Source organism: Chiloscyllium plagiosum, unplaced genomic scaffold, assembly GCF_037043375.1.
Source record: "Chiloscyllium plagiosum isolate Xiang-an unplaced genomic scaffold, Cpla_swu_hap1 HiC_scaffold_6, whole genome shotgun sequence".
NCBI classification, from domain to species: Eukaryota; Metazoa; Chordata; class Chondrichthyes; order Orectolobiformes; family Hemiscylliidae; genus Chiloscyllium; species Chiloscyllium plagiosum.
The window spans coordinates 72,112,676-72,134,822 of NW_028270144.1; the positions used below are offsets into that span (position 1 = coordinate 72,112,676).

Below are 22,147 nucleotides of genomic sequence, written 5' to 3' on the forward strand. Positions count from 1 at the left end.
CTTCCATTCATTTACCCAACCAGATGCTTTTTAAATGTTGTAATTTTACCAGTCTCCACCACTTCATGTGGCAACTTCTTCCATATACATTCCACCTTTTGCGTGAAAAAGTTTTGCCTTAGGTCCCTTTTAAATCTTTCCCCTCTCACCCTATGCTGTCCAGTTCTGGACTCCCCCCACCCCAGGGAAAAGACCTTGTTGATTTACTCTATCTGTGCCCCTCATGATTTTATAAATGTCTATAGGGTCACCCCTCAGCCTCTGCTGCTCCAGGGAAAATTAGCCCCAGCCTATTCAGCGTCTCGCTATAGCTCAAACCCTCCAAACCAGGCAACATTCTTGCAAATCTTTTCTAAACCCTTCCAAGTTTTACAACATCTTTCCTATAGGAGAGAGACCAGAATTATGCAAAATATTCCAAAAGTGGCCGAACCAATGTCCTGTACAGCCACAACATGACCTCCCAACTCATGTACTCAATGCTCTGACCAATAAAGGAAAGCATACCAAACACCACCTTCAGTATCCCATCTACCTCCAACTCCACTTTCAAGGAACTCTGAACCTGCACTCCAAGGTCTCTTTGTTCAGCAACATTTTCCAGGACCTGAACATAAAGTGTATAAGTCCTGCCCTGATTTGCCTTTCCAAAATGCAGCACCTCACATTTATCTAAATTAAACTCTATCTACACTCCTCGGCTCATTGATTCATCTGATCAGGATGCCGTTGTACTCTGAGGTAACCTTCTTCACTGTCCACTACACTCCAATATTGGTGTCATCTGCAAACCACATTCACATCTAAATCATATATATATATATATAAATGATGAAAAACAGTGGACCCTTCTGGCAGTCCACTGGTCACAGGCTCCCAGTCTGAAAAGCAACCCTCCTCCACCACCCTCTGTCTTCTACCTTCGAGCCAGTTCTGTATCCAAATAGCTCATTCTCCCTGTATTCCATGTGAGCTAACCTTGCTAAACAGTCCTTGAAGAACCTTGTTGAACACTTTATTGAAGTCCAATAGATCACTTCCACCGCTCTGCCCTCTTCAATCCTCTTGGTTGCTTCTTCAAAAATCTCAATCAAGTTGCTGAGACATGATTTCCCACGTTGACTATTCCTAATCACTGTCCTTACCTATCCAAATACATGGAACTCCTGTCCCTCAGGATCCTCTTCAACAACTTGCCCACCACTGATGTCAGGCTCACTGGTTAATAGTTCCCTGGCTTTTCCTAACCACCTTTCTTAAATAGTGGCACCACGTTAGCCAACCTCCAGTGTTCTGGCACCTCACCTGTGACTATTGGTGATCCAAATACCTCAGCAAGGGGCCCAGCCATCACTTACCTAGCTTCCCACAGAAATCTAGTGTATGCCTAACCAGGTCCTGGGGATTTATTTTGTATAAAGTTAATTTGTTTCCCTGACATCAACATTTTAGAGATTGTTGAGATTCACTTTCACACTTCAACCTCATATTTTGTTGACATTGCTGCTTTCCTTCTGTACACATACAGTTTGCATTTAGGCCAATATTGGTGTTAGTGGAAAAAGCCACTGTGAATAACATCATTTCAAATAACAAAATGATTTTTATAAAATAGAAAGAAATTTTTTGTTAAATAGATTGGGAATGCTGTAGTTAATTTTCTGATTTGTTGGGAAGCAATCAAATTTTTAGAAGTGTTTGTAAGCCTGTCATTGCATCAAAAAGATTCAGGGGCCATTTGAAAACTTGTAATTGAACCAAACCTCAGTGACATTGTAGGGGAGCTGTGGGAAGTTGATGTATGTTTGATGAGTATCTGCACATTTTTAATTGATGCACGTTTCTATTCATTTTGTCTTATAATTGCAGGAAAATGGCTCATTCATTTTTTGTTACCTTCTTTGGATTCTTTGCATTGGTCTCAGCCCTACCTCAACAATTCAGTCTCACTGAAAGTAAGTAAAATGTTGTAAGAAATCTATTAAAATATTATTCCGTTTAATTTCAATGTTGTAGAGAGTAATCACAGAAATATCTAGGTCTAAACTTTCCTGTCACAGTCAAGTTACAGTGAGTGGATTAGTCATTGTCTATATCTAGAAGAAAGGTTTGTACACCTACAGTCTTTTATATCTGAGATGTTAATTGAAAGATAAGATTTTCCATTGTGTAATTTAAAAGAAATAGTGTAATTTGTAATCTTAGTGCTGAATCTTTAAACAGTGACCCAGAGTATAGTCGTGGGATGGTTATAAAGTTCACAAAAAATGATTTATGATTCTGGACTTCGCTGGTTTTTAAAAAAATCTGTCAGCGTTCTTCCTCTGTTTGATTCAGGAAGTGAGTTTGTGCTTGTATATGCAAAGTGCCCAGTTTTGTGGTTTCTATCAGGATTGAACTGAAGTTACAGCATAGTCTTCATGGAATTCATGTGTGTTTTCCTATCTTTTCCTTTGGATTGTGGAGGAAATAACATTTAGTTAGATTGTGTGACTCAGTGAATAAAATATATTGAGATTTATTACATTTCAACTACCAGCACATGAATATAGCAAATTTCAATTGATGCTCTATTTTTAAAATTTGCAACTTAAACAATAACACGCCTTGTTTAACTGTCTTAATATGATCAAATTTGGACTGGTATTCCTAATGCAGATCCATGTATGAGGTAACGTCTGATCAAAATTTCCTCTAAATTATACATATACATAACTGTGCAGCAAGTTGGATGGTACTCTGAAGGCAGTTCACAAGTTGTTTCACTTAATAGGCTGGATGCACAAGTTTCTGCACAAAAAAAATCAAGCTACTATGCATGGAAGTCAGCAGGCAGATACAGATATTTAGCTGTCTGAAATAACTGCACAGCGGCCGGGTCCTTTCAGCATGTCACCCTTTATTTACTAGTGTACAGTACATTGACTGTGGCCAGCCAGCTCGGTGTTAGTCCATAACTGAGGGGATTCTAATCAGATTCTATATTTTTTGTTTTTATTAACCTATTTTCCTAATCAACCATTCAGAGATGTTATTGCACACCTCTGAATCCAGACCTCCCAGTCCAGGGGCAGGGACACTAACGCTGCACAGCCAAAGCTTTCCCGATTGGCCCAGGTTATTGACCCCAATCAAGAATTTCATAGTTAATGAGGTCAACCTGGTTTCCTTGACACTGGATGGAGGGGAGCACCTGTGGTTTCTGTTGGGCCAGTGGGCTGTTCTGAGAGGCCAGGTACATTTTGCTTCTGCCCTGTTTCTGAGGTAACAGCTTTCAGATGATCCACATGTTTGTTCTAGACTTACCTGAACTTTGTAAGACATGGAACCTAACCTCGCATCAAATCTTGCCTTGTACCCCTAAAGGGCCATTTCCATGGTTCCAGCACAAATTTCATCCCCTGAATTAAATTGTCTGTCTTGCTCAGAGGAGGTATTCCAGCTGCTGTTTCATCCGTCCTCCCCACACACACACACCCCAGGTCTGGAAATATCATTTTTAACCTGATGCAAAGTCTTCTCCCCAACAGCAACTCCATTGGAACTAACCAGAATTATCCCTGTAGTTGTGTGCGGAGTGGTTCTATAGTCGAACAGGAACCAGGACAATTTGGTCTCAATTGGTGCTGCAGGCTGCTGCTCCTTTAATGTTTGGACTGCTCTTTCCACTAGACTATTGGATGACGGATGGTATGGAACTGTCTTTGTGCTGAATGCCTTTTGACTTTTGGGCCAAATGACGTTCCATTGCCTTTGACCAATACTTCCAGGAGTCTGTGCATCGTGAGCGATGCTTGTAGCTTCTCAGTCATCATCCCTGAGTTTGTTGAATGAATCTTATACACATCCAACCACTTGACCAGGACCATTGAGCTCGTGAAAGGATTGATGTAGTCGATGTGCAACCGAGTCTAGGATTTACCTGGCCATTCCCGTGAACTGGGGAGTGTTGCTGGTGGCAATATTTGTCCTTGTTGGCACTCTAGGCACCGTCTCACCAATGCAATTGTGTTGGCATCCAGTCCTGGCCACCAGACATAACTTCTTGCCAGCATCTTCATCTTAGAAACCTCTAGATTACCCTGGTGGAGTTCAGCCAGTATCGGCAGTGACCTTTACTTGGGACAATTACCTTTGTTGTACACAGTAGTATGCTGCCCTCTATGGTGATCTGGTATCGCTGGGTCCGAAAAGCCTTTAATCTGGGTTGCGATGGCCCCTCTGTTTCGCTTGTTATCACCAGCTGCTTCCGTTTTGCTAGGATAGGATCTTTTTGTGCCCATGGTCAGATACTGTCTGGGGTGATTGAAAGGGTGTCCAGAAAGTTTACAACCAAAATGGATTTTTCCAGGGAAAGCACCACCAATGGAGTATCTGCCAGTGGGAGGTAGCTCAAGGTATTGGTATTAGGTACTTGGCTTTCGGGATGGCGTTCTAACTTGTACACACGAAGAATAGGGGCACCAAAGTGAATTCTACTGGGAGCTATGAGTGGCACTGCTTTGTCTTCCTTCAGTAACCCCAGCAGGGGTTTGTGATCTGTAACTATGACAAATTGCTGTCTGTAACAGTATTGGTGGAACCTCCTCATACCAAAAATGCCCCCCAAACCTACCTTCTCTGTCTGGGCATACTGAGTTTAGCATCAGCCAAAGTCCAGGAAGCGTGTGCTATCAGGCATTCCTCTCCGTTGTTCCACCGGTGAGCCAATGCTGCCCTGATACTGAAAGGGGAGGCATTAAATGTCAGCACAACCTTTTGCTTCGGGATCATAGTGAGCCAATGCCTAAAATGATGATAGCTGCTTTTTCGTTTCCCTGAAAGCTACTTCTTGTCTTTGTGACCATTTCCAAGGCTGACCCTTTATTTACCAGTGCACAGTATACTGAGTCTGGCCAACCAGTTCACAGTCAGTCAACAATGAGGAGATTCTCATATATATATATATATATATATATTTTTTTTCCATCTTCTTTTCCCCCCCATGTATTATTTGTACAGATGCAGGACACAATGAAGAACAAAATGTGCATAAATCTTTATTTATATTCCACCACCAGGAAGGAAGGAAACACCGGAGCGGTCAGTGACAAGCAGTACCCTTCTGACAAAGGGCAATGTTGAGTGATCAAAAATGTGCGAGTTAACAAGGTCAACCTAGTCCCAATCATTACACTGTCACTGTATGGATTAACATTAAAACATAGAGGAGATGGGAGTATGTTGCCTCAGATCTACCCCTCTTACTCACTTAATTCAGTGTAGAATATAAGAAATCAAAAGCTATCATTCACAGTTAGACAAAATGTATAAGTTAAAGCAATGGATTCCTGAATCTTTGCAACATGTTCAACACAAATTTACTTGCACATCATATTAAGAAGTTTTCTTTAGATTGATTGATTGATTTCAGACCAAAGCAAGTTGTCTGTTCCAAGTTTGATAATTTTGGTCATATAGTAGCTATGGTGCACAACTCATAAACTGAACATTTGAGCAAAAAATTTGCAATTTATTTTAATGTAAATTTAATTATGAAAGTTTAGATAATATTCTGATAATTGGAGATTTGAGTCCCTTGGCTATGTTGGTTCAATCACAAGAGCTCAAAGTGTAGTTTGCAAACTCCACTTGTATTAAAAAAAAGTGTAGGTCTAAGTTGTTGCTCTGACATCATGTTTCTTTATATCTTTATTGTTCTGCCATTACATTCTATATTTTGGTTTGTTTTTCTGTGTTTTAAGATGGTGCTGGAGAGTGGCGACACTTTGCTACACTTTTCATTGTATTTTGTAACAAAATATATGAGACAGTAAATAAATAAATCAAATCAAAACACATTGTTGAAGAATGTCAGCTTTGTATTATTTAAATATTTAAAACATGCTATTTCAAGAAATGTGGTTATCGGTTTTGCATAACGTTTTGTGGATGGATTCAGACTTACTTTCTTGCGGATTTGTGAGCAAGTTGTATTGTCTGTTTCTGTATAAGACTTTGAAGTAGATTTTCAACTCTGCCCAGTTCCAAAACGGACATTGCCAATGGACTGCTGGTTGCAGAAATCACCTGGTTTTCATTTCCAAGGATTTCAACAGTGGCATGTTGAAAATAACCAAAGTTTTGTGGGCCTGAATAATATTAATCAGCCGCAGACATAATGTAGGCACGAATTCCAATTCTACATATAATGAATGTTTTGTTATTTCACCAAGACTACATATTCCACGTATCTATGCTCATTAGATTATATTTGGATCACAAGGAATTATCTTTTCAAATTTATTGTTGGGATGCGAACATTTCTGGCAAAGTTTAATTTATTTTAAATACCCAGAGAAACTGATGTAGACTTTCATTAATAATTACTCCCCACTGAATAGCTTGCTCGGCCACTTCAAAAGGCATTAAGCGTGGGACTAGAATCATGTCGATCAGACTAGCAAAATAGGAAACTAATTTAGTTTTGTGCAATGCAGCAGCTTTCATCATTCATCTTTAGATGCAAGTACATAAATTACCAGGCCTTAAGATTTATTTTCACATCTCGACATGTCCTTTCTTCTGTATTACTGATCTGAAAGCATAAAAGAAGACAATTTGTCTAATGGAATAAATGTGATGTTCCTTGTCTCTGAGTTCTATCCATTTCTGTTAATTGAGAAAAACATCTGCAGAAGTTCAAATTAAATTTTGTTATGCTGTTTTATTCATAGTATGCTTTTGGATTTTCAAGGGGATCCATGAAATCCTGCCTGATGTTTTGAATCAAATTTTAGTTGTTTAGTTTGTAGCATTGATGTCTTTGAAGCATTAGATTGAATGTTCATCATAATCTGAGCTCATGTTTTGAGCTGATTCTTCGGTATTTAAGATATGCTCCATTGTTGAACATGTTGGCTTTTTGATGAGAGAACTCTTGCATACTTGAGATCCAAACTTAACAGTATTAGCTCCATGAGCAGTTTTGGGCAGTTTTAGGCGCAGGCACGATTTGAAAATTGATTTCCTAAATGTCAGCCCTGGATCCCACAATGTAGTTTTCAGTTCACGGTCTGAAGGAGTTAGCAATCGGAGTGTCTCTCTGTAAGTGCTGGTGTGTTTGTTAGCTTGGTGGGCCAACTTCAAATTTCAATCACTAGTCATGGGAGACTGCAATGTTTCTGATAACCATGGATGTATTTGGTGGGAATGTGGAACAAACCATTGTGGCTAATGGAGGCGCTGAAGAGTTCCTTTAAAATCTGAGAACAATGCTCGGCTATTCAACCGGTGGTACAGTATTACCATCACTGGTGATCATGAAAATGGGATCATGCTACTCTGAAATTTACCTCCCACAGTATCCTGGGATAGATCACATCAGGACCGGGGGATTTATCTACCTTAATGTTTTGCAAAACACCTAACATCACCAGCTCCTTATTGCCAACATGCCCCAGAATGTCCAACGTACCACTGTTTAATCTTACCAGCATCCATGTCTTTCTCCTTGGTGAATACTGAAGCGAAGTACTCTTTAAGGACTTTATCCACTTTCTTTGGCTCCACTTATAAATTCCCTCCTTTGCCTGAGTGGACGTACCCTTCCCATAGTTACCCTCTTGTTCTTTATGTACATATAAAATACCCTGGGATTCTCATTAATCCTACTCGTCAAGGACATTTCATGGCCCCTTCTTGTCTCCTAATTCCTTGTTTGTCTTATTTCCTGCTTCGTTTATATTCCTCAAGGGCCTTGCCTGGCTTCCGTTTCCTAGACTTTACATATGCTTCCTTTTTCTTTTTGATTAAACTTTCAATAGCTCTAGTCATCTAGGATTTCCAAATTTTGCCATCCTTCTTTTGTCCTCACAGGAACAGGGCCTGAATTCTGATCAGCTGGCCTTTAAAAAAACTCCACATGTCAGATGGTTGCCCTAATCTAATTTCTCCAGTTCTTGCCTAGTAATGTTGTAAATAGCCTTCCCCTAATTTAGCACTTGCAGTGAAGGACCAGTCTTATCCTTGTTCATAACTGTCTTAAAACTTAGAGAATTATGATCATTTTCCCAAAATGTTCCCTCCTGAAAACTTCAATCATCTGGCCAGGCTTATTCCCAAATACATGGCCTAGTATAGCTCTTTTCCTTATTGGGCTATTTATATACTGTTTCAAACATTTTACGCATTTTGTTGCTGATTTCTAACATCTTCAGTATTGTACTTTTATTTGAGCTAGCAAATGTCCCTGTTGTGCATGGCTTCCAGTCTGATCACTGTTGTTGGATTGTCGCAATGGCATCCATGCAATATCTAGTGCCACACCCTTCTCTCTTTCTCCCCACTCACCCATTCAACTAAGTTGCTGTTTGAACATTTTGTCACATCACACATGTAGTGAATTTCAAAGTTTACCATCAGGAATGATTTGGCAATACCGCTGCTGATCAAACTGGTCAATTCCCAAATGACATAACTTAGAGATTGAGTCTGTGGCAGATGATGAGAGAGCCAAAAAGAGGGATAGACTTACCAATCTGCTTGTTGTAGATGCATCTGTTGATCTCTGTATCATTGCGAGGGATGATTGTAGAGTTGGAGTCCTGTACTTAGAGTCAAAAACTGATATTCACTTTGAGGATATCCGCTGTTGTTTGATGTGGCACTGCCAAAATGCTAAATAGATTTGAAATACACCCAAGAACTCAAGACTAGATATTCCTGCAGCTAGCAGTAGCATTTCTTTCAATTTTAATCTGTAACCTCATGGCCCAGCATATTCCCAACTCTACCATCAAGCTGGGAAAACCACCCTTGTTCAATGAAGAGTGTAGGAGAGCATTACAGGTACAGATCAGTCACATCTAAAACTGAGATGTCATCCTGGTGAAGCTACAACACAGGACTACTTGGATGCCACCTAGTAGAAGCAGCATTTGAATGACAGCTAAGCAAACCCACAAACAACAGATCATATCTAAGTTTGCAGCTCTGCTACATCTAATCATGAATGGTGGTGCACAATTAAACAACTACCAGGAGGTAGAGGCTTCACAAATATCACCATCCTCAACAATTGGGGAGCACAGCATTCCAGTACGAAAGATGAGGCTGAAGCATGTGCAGTTATCTTCAGTCAGAAGTGCCAAGTGGATCCATCATGTTTGAAGTTTAAATCTATCTTTGTATGCCTTGCTGTCTGCCTCTCTTTGTATCAAAACTGTTGTATAGGAAAGCTTCCATTTTATTATAAGAACTTCAGAAAATGGATGTGTTTGTCAGGTACATAGAGATGTACAGCATGGAAACAGACCCTTCAGTCCAACTCGTCCATGCCAACCAGGTATCACAACCCAATCTAGTCCCAGTTGACAGCACTTGGCCCATATCCCTCTCAACCGTTCCTATTCTTGTAGTCATCCAGATGCCTTTTAAATGCTGCAATTGTAACAGCTTCCACCTGTTCCTCTGGCATCAAAAAGTTGCCCTATAGGTCCCTTTTATATCTTTTTCTTCTCACCCCAAATCTATGCCCTCTAGTTCTGGACTCCCCCACCCCAGGGAAAAGACTTTGACTATTTATCCTATGATTTTATAAACCTCTATAAGGTCACCCCTCAGCCTCCAATGCTCCAAGGAAAATAACCCCGGCCTATGCAGCCTCTCCCTATAGCTCAAATCCTCCAACCCTGGCAACATCCATGTAACTCTTTTCTGAACCCTTTCCGGTTTCTTGCCTTCTTTTAGTAAATTAATTTCAGTTGATTTTTCTTACATTTACAATGAAGAGAAACTTCAAGAAAGTTAGTGGCCAACATTTGATGGCACAATGCTGAAATGAATCTCTAACTGCCATAAATTGCTGGGGAAAATTCCATCAGAATTTTGCCAATGGGAATTGTAAGTGTACAGTTCTCCCTCCTCATTAGAACTACATGTAGTTTTGCAATCCATGCAGTTTGTATCCGTTTACTTTCACCTTTTTTCAGAGCTTTACTGACTTGGAGATTATTTTCTTTTTGTTTTTAGATGAATACAAAAAGTGATTAAGCAGTTACTATGTCTTACAATAAATAATACGTCTGTTTTCCAGTACATTTGACTCTTGTTGCACCATCTTTATTTTTGTTTGTAGAACCATGCTTAGACAAGGGTATTGATTTAAATCGCCAGTTTGTTCTGGAAACAGAAGGAGTTGTCATTAACTGCCCTGAATTGGAATTGGATATATCCGAGACTACACCACAGAACTACAGTGTGATGTGGTACAATAACAAAACATTTGAAGTAATTACAGCAGACAGAAAGGAAAGGATACATGTAGAGGATGGTTTGCTTTGGTTCCTCCCAGTATCGTTGGAAGACAATGGCTCCTATGTCTGTGTTGTGAGGTAAGCTTCCATCATTCTCTTTTATGTGCTGCGATAGTACAGCTGTGCCTTCTTGGCCAATTCTTTTCTCTGGCTTATCCTCTAAGACCATCTCTAGTTGCCAGCCACTCGGATAGCATTGTGAAGGAGCACTAAGGCAGGTAAGAGCAGCAAGGGAGTGCTCAGAAGTGATTTAGTGCTCTTGTAAACTAAAGACAGTATTTACCTTACACTTTTGGCTTAAAATGTTTTGTGTGAGAGAAAAGTTTTTCTAACTTGTCTTTGTGGCCATGTACACACTGTAGAGCTTATACTGAAGATACTGTCCTTATGATGGTATGATTGTGCAGTGTGGAACAGACCACCACAAGCTTTGACATCTACTCTGCCAAGTACTGTAACATACCTGCAAGTATAGTGAAACTAATCTTCCAGCATTCCAGCAATCTGCTTAGTCGCATTGTTTATGGCAAGTTTTCTATTTGATTCATTCATGGGATGTGGTATTGTTGTAGGGCAGCAATTATGTCCTACTCCTAACCTGGTTAACTGCCATCTTGAACCATTGTCACCCAGATGGTATTGTTTCATCTGTTCCGGTGGGGAGTTTGTATTTTGACATGCTGATATAGTTCTAAGTCAGCATGCTGAGTGAAGTAGAGGGGAACTTGCAGGCGGTGCTGTTCCCATGTATCTGCAGCCCTTGATATGCTAGATGGAAATATTCGTGGGTTTGGAAGGTGCTGACTAAAGATCTTTGGTGAATTTCTACTGTGCATCTTGTAGATAGCACACACTGCTTCCACTGTGCATTGGTGGAGAGAGTGAAAATGAAAGGCATTAGATGTGGTGCTAATCAGCAGACTGCATTCTCCAAATGGTGTCAAGCATCTTGTGTTGTTGAAGCTGCACTCACCTAAGCTGTGGAGAGTATTCCATCACAGTCCTGAGGTGAGAAGACTTTGGGACATGAGTTACTTGACGTACAATTGTGAGCATCTAGCCTGCTTTTGTAACAATTGTATTTATGCAGTCAGTCGATTTCCTTTTCTGGTCAAGGGTAACCTCCAGGATATTGATAGTGGGGGATTTAGCAATGGAAATGCCTTTGAATGTCAAGATATCTTTGGAATCTCTTTTGTTGGAAACGGTCATTGCCTGACACTTGTGTAGCATGACTATTACTTACCACTTATCAGCCCAGGACTGGATATCGTTCAGTCTTCCTGCAATTGGACACATACTGCCTCAGTATCAGAGAAATCGTGAATAGTGCTGGACTTTGTAATTGTTGGAGAATATCCCCACATCTGACCTTATAATGGAGGGAAGGTAATTGTTGAAACTGCCGAAGGTGGTTGTGCCTAGGACACTATCCTGACGAACTCCTGCAGAGATGTCCTGAGGATAAGTTGATCAGTCTGCAACAGTCACAACCATTTTCCGATGTGCCAGGATTGACTCCCACCATTGGAAGGTTTTTCTTCTGATTCCCATTGACTCCCATTTTTTTCTGGCATTCGTTATGCCATACCCATGCGTGTTTTGCACTGAAACCCTCCACTACATTGTCAGCAGGTAGTCCTAGCTGCTCTGTAGCCCCTTTCAGGTTTGTCATGTTGATTCAAATGCAATTGCAGCATTATCTGCTGCCATCCAGACTGTTGCCAGGATACTGAGCATTGAACTGCATTAGTCACTGGCTATGGTTACATACCAGCTGAACATAGAGTGGAAGATAATGTAACAGCAATAGTAAACCACCAACCTAGACTAATGTTTTGGTGGCAAGTGTTTGATTCTCACCGTGGTAGATGGTGAAATTTGAATGCTTTAAAACCTGGAATTAAAAGCTGGGCCTAAAAGTGAACATGTAATTGCTGTCATCTATTGGTTTTTCTGGTTCACTAACATCCTTTTAGGAACCAAAATCTGCCAACCTTACTTGGTCTGGTTTGAAAGCAGATCTGGTATACACTTGTGGAGGAGTTGCCTTGAAGTCCTCAATGTTGACTCTGGACCTCATGAAGTCTCATGGCATCAAGTCTAGCAAGGATAAGGAAGCCTCCTGCTGATTACCTAGTTACTGCCACCATCTGTTGATGAATCAGTGCTCCTCCATGTTGGCAACCACTTGGAGATAGCACTGAAGCTGACGAGTAGAATGCAGAATGGAGCATTTCAATGTCCAACAGGAACACTGGTTTGGTAACTCCACAACTGACCAAGTTGGCTTAATCTGAAATGACATAGCTGCTCCACTGGGTCAGCAGCAGGTGGTGAGGAAACTAACTAGAGGGAAAAAACCTACTTGACCCTGTCCTTACCAGTGTGCCTGTTGTGGAGGCATCTATGACAGCATGAGTAGGAGTAACCAACTGCAGGTTGTGGAGCTAAAGTCTAATTTTCAAATTGAGGCCACCTCAGTCATCACACACTAAATGGGACAGACTTCAACTTGATTTAGAAATTCAAAACTGAGCATCCACAGGCAGTGTGGTCCATCAGCAGCAGTAGAATTAAATTCAACCACAATCTGTACCCTCATGACTCAGCATGTTTCCCACTCCATCAACCTGCATGATCACCTTGGTTCAACAGAGGTTGCAGGAGGATATGCTCGGAGCTGCACCAGGCCTAGGTAAAGTTGAGATGACAATCTGATGAAGCTATAACACAGGGTGACTTGTATGCCAAATGGGAGAAGCGCATACTGTAGATAAAGCTAAGTAATCTCTCAACCAACGAATGAGATCTCAGCTCAGCCGTCGTGAATGGTGATAGACAATTAAGCAACAAACCAGAGGTGGAGGCACAACAACTACCTCCATCCCCAATGATAGGAGAATCCAGCACATCAATATTAAGGACATTCGCATCCATTTTCAACCACAAGTGTGGAATGGATGATCCATCTCAGCTTCTATGGGGATCCCCAGCATCATAGATGCCAGGCTTCAGCCATTTCAATTCATACCATGGGATATCAAGAAATGGCTCAAGACATTGGATGCTGCTAAGGCTATGGGTCCTGTCAAAAGTTTGGCAATAGTGAGATGGTTCCAGTACAGCTACAACTCTGGCAAAGAAACTTAGGAGCAGGCACAGGCCATTCAACCCCTCAAGTCTGCTTCACCATTCATTATGTCATGGTTGATCATTGAGCTCAGTACCTAATCCTGCTCTGCCCCATGTTCCTTAATCTTTTTAGCCCTAGGAGCTGTGTCTATCTTTTTCCTGGAAAAAAAATCTAACTAACTGATAATGTGAAAAATTACTAGTTATATCCTGGACATAAATCTAGGGCAGTAATTGGTCAGGTAGGAATAGTTGTTTAGATTACTTAGTGTGGAGACAGGCCCTTCGGCCCAACAAGTCCACACTGACCCTCCGAAGAGCAACCCACCCAGACCCCTTCCCCTACATTACCCCTTCACCTAACACTACGGGCAATTTAGCATGACCAATTCACCTAACCGACACATTTTTGGACTGTGGGAGGAAACCCACGCAGACACGGGGGAGAATGTGCAAACTCCACACAGACCGATGCCTGAGGCGGGAATTGAACCCGGGTCTCTGGCACTGTGAGGCAGCAGTGCTAGCCACCGTGCTGCCCCTATCAGTCTACTCTGGAGCAGAGCCAAAATGATGGAAAGGGTCAATGACAAGTGGCATTTGCAAAGGAATGTGCAAAGGAATACTTAGAGATGCTCATGATGGGTTCTGCCAATATTCTTAGCTGTTGGGTGGCATGATGGCTCAGTGGTTAGCATTTTTTTTTATTCATTCACAGGATGAGAGCATCACTGGTTAGGACAGCATTTATGGCTCATCCCTAGTTGCCCAGAGGGCTAAGAGTCAGCCACATTGCTAGAGTCACATTTAGGCCAAACCAGATAAAGATTGCAGTTTTTCTCCCTATAGGGCATTAATGAACCAGATGGATTTTTCCAATAATCAACAATGGTTTCATGGTCATCATCAGACTCTTAATTCCAGGTTTTTATTAAATTAAAATTCCACCATCTATCATGGTGGGATTTAATCCCAAGTACTCTGAACCTTACTTGGGTCCTTGGATTACAGTTCAGTCGTAATACCACGAGGCTATTAGCTCCCCACTGTTGCCTCACAGCACCTGGGATCTGGGTTCAAATTCCAGCATTGGATGACTATCTGTGTGGAGTTTGCATGGATTTCTATCCTGGGCTCCAGTTTCCCCTCTCAGTCAAGCTGGCAAGGGTTCAGAAGAGATTTACCAGGATGTTGCCAGGTATGGGAAGTTTGAGTTATAAAGAAAGACTGGGACATTTTTCACTGGAGCATAGGAGGTTGAGAGGCGAGAAGTTTATAAAATAATGAGAGGTGTAGATGGTAGTTGTCTTTTTCCTAGGATGGGGGATTTCAAGACTAGGTGAGAGGAGAGAGATTAAAAAAAAAGACACGGGGGGGCAAATTTTTTACATAGAAGGTGCTTCACTATTGGAATGAACTTCCTGAGAAAGTGGTGGATGTGGGTACAATTCAAAGTTTAAAAGACATTTGGATAAATATGTGAATAGGAAAGGTTTGGTTTTGAAATGGGCCAGGCGCAGACTTGTTTCGTTTGGGATTATGTTCAATATGGACTAGTTGAACTGAAAGATTTATTTCCATGCTGTATCACTTCATGTAGGTTAGGTGGATTGGCTGTGCTAAATTGTCCATAGTGTCCAAGGATGTGCCGGTTAGGCAGATTAGCAATAGGAAATGTGAGGTTACGGAGCTAGGGAAGGGTAATGCAGATTCAATGCATTGAATGGCCTCTCTTAACATGATGATAGGGATTCTGTGATTCTACAACCCTACTTTTAGTGCAGCCTTGGTCCAAATGTGAACAAAAGAGCCAAACTCCATAAGTAAGAGTAATACTTGAGACATCAACGCAGCATTTGACTGAGTATGACATAACGGAGTTCTAGCAAAACTGGAATCACTGTAAATTGGGGGGAAAACTCTCTGCTGGTTGGAACTCATTCCTGATGTAAGGTTTATGCTCGAAATGTCAATTCTCCTGCTTCTCGGATGCTGCCTGATCTGCTGTGCTTTTCCAGCACCACACTCATTGACTCTGATCTCCAGTCCTCACTTTCTCCTGGTTGGAGTCATGCCTTACATCTCTGCAGGAGGTCCTGAGGACGTTTTTTTAATCAATCTGTACAGCGGTATCATGCACACCACTGGAACAGTTTGGATTTGAACCCAGGCTTCCTGGCTCTGAGCTAGGGACACTGCCACTCCAACACAAAAGCTAGCACGCATCCCAGAGAAATATTCTGATCATCCTGTTCAGAGATGTTATTACACGCCTCAAGAACAAATGGGGCTTGAACTAGGCCCTCCTGGTTGAGAGTAGGGGCACTACCACAGTACCACAAGAGCTCTCAGGCATTACTGAGGATAATTCTAGGCACAGTGATCTACCACTGTTTCATTAATGGCATTCATCATTAGCTCAGAAGTTGGGATGTTCACACATGATTGCACCACGTTCAGCAACATACGAAGTCCCACATATACTTGCAGTTCGTGTCCATATGCATCAAGACCTAGACAAAATTCAGGCTCGGGTCTGATAAGTGGCAAGTGACATTTGCATAGGTCAAGTGACCATCTCTAATAGAGAATCTAATCATCTCCCCTTGATGATCAGTAGCATTACCATTGGTGAATGTCCCACTGCCAACGTCCTGGGAGTTACCACTGAGTAGAAAATGAACCCAATTGGCCAGGTGAGTACTGTGGCCAGAAAAGGAGGCCAGAGACTCTGAATTCTGCAGTAACTCTCCTTTTATCTTCCCAATGTCTATCCACTATCAACAAGATATAGTCAGAAGTCATGGGAGACTGATTAGCAAGGTTAGATCTCATGGAATACAGAGAACTAGCCATTTGGATACAGAACTGGCTCAAAGGTAGAAGACAGAGGGTGGTGGTGGAGGGTTGTTTTTCAGACTAGAGGCCTGTGACCAGTGGAGTGCCACAAGGATAGGTGCTGGATCCTCTACTTTTTGTCATTTACTTAAAAGATTTGGATGCGAGGATAAGAGGTACAGTTAAGTTTGCAGAAGACACCAAAATTGGAGGTGCAGTGGACAGCGAAGAGGACTATCTCAGATTACAAAAGGATCTGGACAGATGGGCCAATAGGCTGAGAAGTGGCAGAAGGAGTTTAATTCAGATAAAAGTGAGGTGCTGCATTTTGGGAAAGCAAATCTTAGCAGGACTTATACACTTAATGGTAAGGTCCTAGGGAGTGTTGCTGAACAAAGAGACCTTGAAGTGCAGGTTCATAGCTCCTTGAAAGTGGAGTCGCAGGTAGATAGGATAGTGAAGAAGGCGTTTGGTATGCTTTCCTTTATTGGTCAGAGTATTGAGTACAGGAGTTGGGAGGTCATGTTGCAGCTGTACAGGACATTGGTTAGGCCACTGTTGGAATATTGTGTGCAATTCTGGTCTCCTTCCTAATGGAAAGATGTTGTGAAACTTGAAAGGGTTCAGAAAAGATTTACAAGGATGTTGCCAGGGTTGGAGGATTTGAGCTACAGGGAGAGGCTGAACAGGCTGGGGCTGTTTTCCTTGGAGCTTCGGAGGTTGAGGGGTGACCTTATAGAGATTTACAAAATTATGAGGGGCATGGATAGGATAAATAGACAAAGTATTTTCCCTGGGGTCGGGGAGTCCAGAACTAGAGGGCATAGATTTAGGGTGAGAGGGGAAAGATATAAAAGAGACCTAAGGGGCAACTTTTTCATGCAGAGGGTGGTATATGTATGGAATGAGCTGCCATAGGAAGTGGTGGAGGCTGGTACAATTGCAGCATTTAAGAGGCATTTGGATGTGTATACGAATAGGATGGGTTTGGAGGAATATGGGCCGGGTGCTGGCAGGTGGGACTAGATTGGGTTGGGATATCTGGTCTGCATGGACAAGTTGGACCGAAGGATCTTTTTCCATGCTGTACATCTCTATGACTCTATGAGTGAGATCGAATACTCTGCATTTGCCTAGATGAATACATCTCCAAAAAGACTGAGGAAGCTTGACACCATCCAGGACAAAGCAAGCTGCATGATTGCCACTGCCTCGAATGTTCACTACTTCTACGATTGACATATCGTGTACAAAGTATACTGCAGAAACTCAACAAGGCTTCTTACAAGCACCTTCCAATTCCACAACCTTCACCTCCTAGATAGGTGAGGGCAGATTCTTTTGAGGACGTAACTAAAAAGACTGAGGGCAGAGTGGTAGACATTATTTATATGGACTTCAGTAAAGCCTTTGACAAGATTGCACATGTAGTGTGATTAGTAAAATTTGGTCACATGGGATTCAGGGAGAGCACATCAATAGATACAAATTTAGCTTGATGTTAGGAGACAGAGGGTGATGGTGGAGAGTTGTTTTTCTGACTGGAGACCTGTGTCCAGTGGTGCACCATAGGGATTGGTGTTGTGTTCACTTGTTTGTTATTTATATGAATGACTTGGATGAGAATTTAGGAGGCATTGTTAGTAAGTTTGTGGATGACCCCAAACTTGGTGGTATAATTAATATTGAAGAAGGTAATCTAAGATTGCAAAGGGATCTTGATTAATTGGACCAATGGATTGAGGAGTGGCAGTTGGAGTTTAATTTGAATAAATACAAGATATTGCATTTTGGTAAAACAAACAAGAGCAGAACTTACACAGTTAATGGCAGGGCCCTGGGTAGTATGTTGAACAGAGAGACTTGGGGTTCAGGTACATAATTCTTTGAAAGTTGGGTCATAGGTAGACAAGGTTGTTAAGAAGGTGTTTAGCACGCTTGCCTTCATTGCTCAGACCATTGAGTATAAGAGTTGGGATGCCATGTTGAAGTTGTAAATGACATTGGTGAGGGCACTTCTGGAGTACTGTGTATAGTTCTGGTCGTCATGCTATAGGAAGAATATTATTAAATTGGAGAGGATTTATAAGATTTACCAGGAAATTGTTGGGATGGGGGTGGATTGTGGAAGGGGTTGTATTATGAGGTGACTCTGGCGCATAAGAAGTTGAGGGATTGCCTTATAAAGGTTTATACGCCATGATGTGGGGCATCGATAAGGTGAATAGTAAAGTGGGTGAGTTAAAATTATGCCCCCTAGTTTTGAAAGTGAAAGGAGAAGAATTTAAAAGGGACCTGAGGGGCACCTGTTCTACATAGGGTAGTTTGTACGTGGAATTAATTGCCAGAGGAAGGGGTAGATGAAGGTACAGTTACAACATTTAAAAGATACTTGGACACGTACAAGGATAGGAGAGGTTTAGAGGGATATGGGCCAAATGCAGGTAAGTGGGCCGAGTTTAGTTTGGGAAACTTGGTCAGCATGATCGAGAGGGACTGAAGGGTCGGCTTCTGTATGCCTGTTCCGTATGGCTGTTGATCTATGGGAACCTCTACAGTGTGGGGACCGGTCCTTCAGCCCAACATGTCCACATCGACTTTCAGAGTATCCGGGTCCCTGATGCTGTGAGGCAGCAGTGCTAACCACTGAGTCACCGTGCAAACCCAAACACACAATCCTAACCTGGCACAATATCACTGATTAATTGTTTGCTGGGTTTAAATCCTAGAACTCCCTCTCTAAAGGCACTGAGTGTGTCCTCATGCTGCAAAGACTCCAACAGTTCACCTCATCAAGGGCAATCAGGGATGAGCAATAAATACTTGCTTAACCAGCCGTGCTGCATCCATGAACGAACAATGGAAGTCCCTTTTTGTTTCATTAACTGGAAAACTTGTCCTATGATGTTGCAACGTGATGTGTATGCAGTGAGTTTCCCCATGTAGAGACCTGGAATCATGCACCCTTGCTTGCTTCTGGTAAGGAAGAGTGAAATCTGGTCTGCTGTCTGTTGAATGGAGTCTCTCAGTGATCTATCTTATGCAACAGTGGACAGCGAGATGTTACAAAATCTCCAGCTCCCGCCTGGAAATGCCAGGCAGGCGCAAAATCATTACTTGGGTCCTGTTTCCAGGCAAAGGTACTGTGATCCTCGCTATCGTGCAAGGTTGATGCTTAGAATTAGAGCCCTTCAACTGCTGTGAAATACGATTGTGTTTTATCACTTCTTTCCGGAACGTATTGTTGAAAAATAAGTGCATGTTTTATATACTTTCTCCTTTAGCAATTCAAGTAAAATATTTTGTGTTGAAAAGGGGCTGGTTAGCTCAGTTGGCTTCATGGCTGGTTTGCAATGCAGATTAATGGTGACAACGTGGGGTTAATTTCTGTACTGGCTGAGATTACCAATAAAGTCCCATGTTCTTGACCTCACCCCTCACCTGAGGCATGGTAACCCTCTGGTTAATTCACCACCAGTCTTGTTGTCTAATGAGGGAGTAGTCCTATGGTCCTCTGAGACTTTAGCAACTTTGCCTTTGTTTTTAGTATAAACAACCCACCAAAATGTTAATAATTTCAGGTATTAAAACCATTCTAACACTTCATTCACTTTACTTGCAGGTATCAAACATCTTGTGTCAAAATAGCTGTTTCATTAACAGTCACTAACTCTACCAGTGCATCGTGCTTCCAGAATAGATTTTCCTACGCGAGGACTTCATTTTCGAGGATTTCTAGAAGACTTGCTTGTCCAGAGATCAGCAATTATATAACCTCAGATGGATTTGAACTAACTTGGTACAAGGTAAAGAAACTATAATGTAGTACCTTTATGCTTAATATTTTCTAGTTTACTGATGTAAGGTGCTGCATCACCTAAAGCAATTTCGGCACGAGTCAAGAGTGAGCTGGATTACTCACCACTTGCCTGGATGAGTGCAGCTCATCCTTCTGGGAGTTAGCAACCTGCTTGATCACCCTCTTTAACTTTTCACTCCCTCCACCACCATTGAATGATGCTCGCAGTGTGTGCCAGTCTACAAGATGCACTAACACTCTTCCAACAAAACCTTGCAAATTGGATGTCTCTCATCAAGAAGAGGTGACGGGGAATGTCGCTGCTCACAAGGTCTCCTCCAAACTGCATACAGTCCTGCTTTTGAACTAAGGCCTGGGTTTCTGCTCTTGAGGCAGCTCCTCAGAGCTAGAAAATCTCAGCAGGAGCACTGTCCCAGGGAGGGGAGAGCAGGTTGGGGTCAGGCTCGTCATTCCTGGCTGCAGATTGGTGGTGGCCACAAAATCTGCCACATGATGAGGCAGATTGCTTTAAAAAGGCTGCCTCAGTTCTTGGGGACATTGCCTAAGTTATTTTGTTAAATACTTGGTCCTATAGGCCTCAGTCCTCACATTGATTCACAGCCCCACATCATGGCATTGTGGTGATGTCACTGGAACAGCTATGGGGACGTAGGTTCAAATCTGACCACGGCAGCTGGTAGAACTTGAATTTAATTAAGGAATTGAATCAATGATTCATTTCAGTTGTTTCAGTGAAACTCTCTTTGATTATCATAAATGTGCTCTTGGTTTACTAATGCCTTACAGGACAGGAAATCTATCATCCTTGTCTGACCTGATCTCCGTATGACTCTAAACCTAGTTGTAGTGATGTAGTTGACTCTTGATGACCCTCTGAAATGGCCCTTCAAGTCATTCACCTCAAGGATAGTTAACAATATGCTGTCTTGGTGACACACGCGAGTCATGAAGTAATAAAGAATAATAAAACACCTCTCTTACTTGTATCCTGTGCACCACCCCTGTCCCACCACATGTCCGTCATGTTAAGTCACCCAGAATCTAATGTGGCAGATCTCAGGAGCTATGCTGAAATACAATAAAGCTCTACATATTTATTACAGACATCTGTATATTTTTTTAAAACTAACTTTTCATTAGAAAATCTCCTTCAATGCATTTCGATCCCCTGAAGTACTTAATCTGCTTAAAAAAACCTAAGCATTTGGATTCATAACCCGCACAAAAGATTGCTAACTTTTTAATAACCCTTAAAGCTGTTAGTCAAACTCTGAACCCATTGTGATAGTTGGTTTGTGTGGAAAGCCCTCATGTAGCAATAATACTACAATCTTATTCAAAGAGTTATATAAACGTACAGCTATTGAAACCAAAAGCACAGATTTCTTTACAAATCAGACTCAGGCAGATTATCTTTTAATTTAAAAAAATTAGCATATCAAGCTTGGTTGTTCTACAGCCTATATCTGCCATTTATGAGCATTGATTTCTGCTGTAAAAGATAGTAACATGCACATAATGAGATAAGATCTCTACTACAGCAAATGTTAGTTCTGGTTCAACTCCACACTGCCGTGAAATAGCCCTGCTGAGTTTGGGTTTCTTGCATTTGTCTGTTCTGACTGCCCCCTTCCCATTACTAGGAACTGTCTGACTTGGTGGTACGACTTCCAAGTCTGGGTCCTCTCTGCCATTTTAAATCGTTCCTGAAATCTCCTCAAAAAATTCACAACAAAAAAACATAAAGGCTTGTATTTCTTCTGTCACTATTGCTGAGTCAAACTCCGAGCATCTCCATCCCTAACTCTCCTCAGGTTGTCAGAATTGACTGTGGTGGTTCAGAAGGCAGCTTATCATGAACTTCTGAAAGGCAGTTAGGAGTGGGCAATAAGTGCCAGTTACACTAAAAATGTTCAAACCTATATTTTTTTTCAACAAGGAAGCATACCTTTATAGCTGTGCTGAGAATACACTGAAACAGAACTGGGACAAGTACACTGCTTCGACTTACAATGGACATATTCCCATTTTCGCATGTGGAAAGTCCCTGTTTGGGCTG

The 22,147-nt window shown here is 41.7% G+C and overlaps 1 protein-coding gene across 3 annotated transcripts in view; it reads left to right on the forward strand.

The window, feature by feature from the left end:
- Window positions 1-22,147, forward strand: part of LOC122550650 (interleukin-1 receptor type 1-like) — a 60,627-nt gene that overhangs the window by 14,422 nt on the left and 24,058 nt on the right. For all 3 annotated transcript variants that reach the window (XM_043691723.2, XM_087988117.1, XM_043691728.2), the window contains exons 2-4: window positions 1,870-1,955; window positions 10,118-10,373; window positions 19,891-20,074. In XM_043691723.2, coding sequence (XP_043547658.1) covers window positions 1,874-1,955; window positions 10,118-10,373; window positions 19,891-20,074 — 522 coding nt within the window. In that variant the 5' untranslated portion in view covers window positions 1,870-1,873. The remainder of the gene's footprint in view (window positions 1-1,869; window positions 1,956-10,117; window positions 10,374-19,890; window positions 20,075-22,147) is intronic.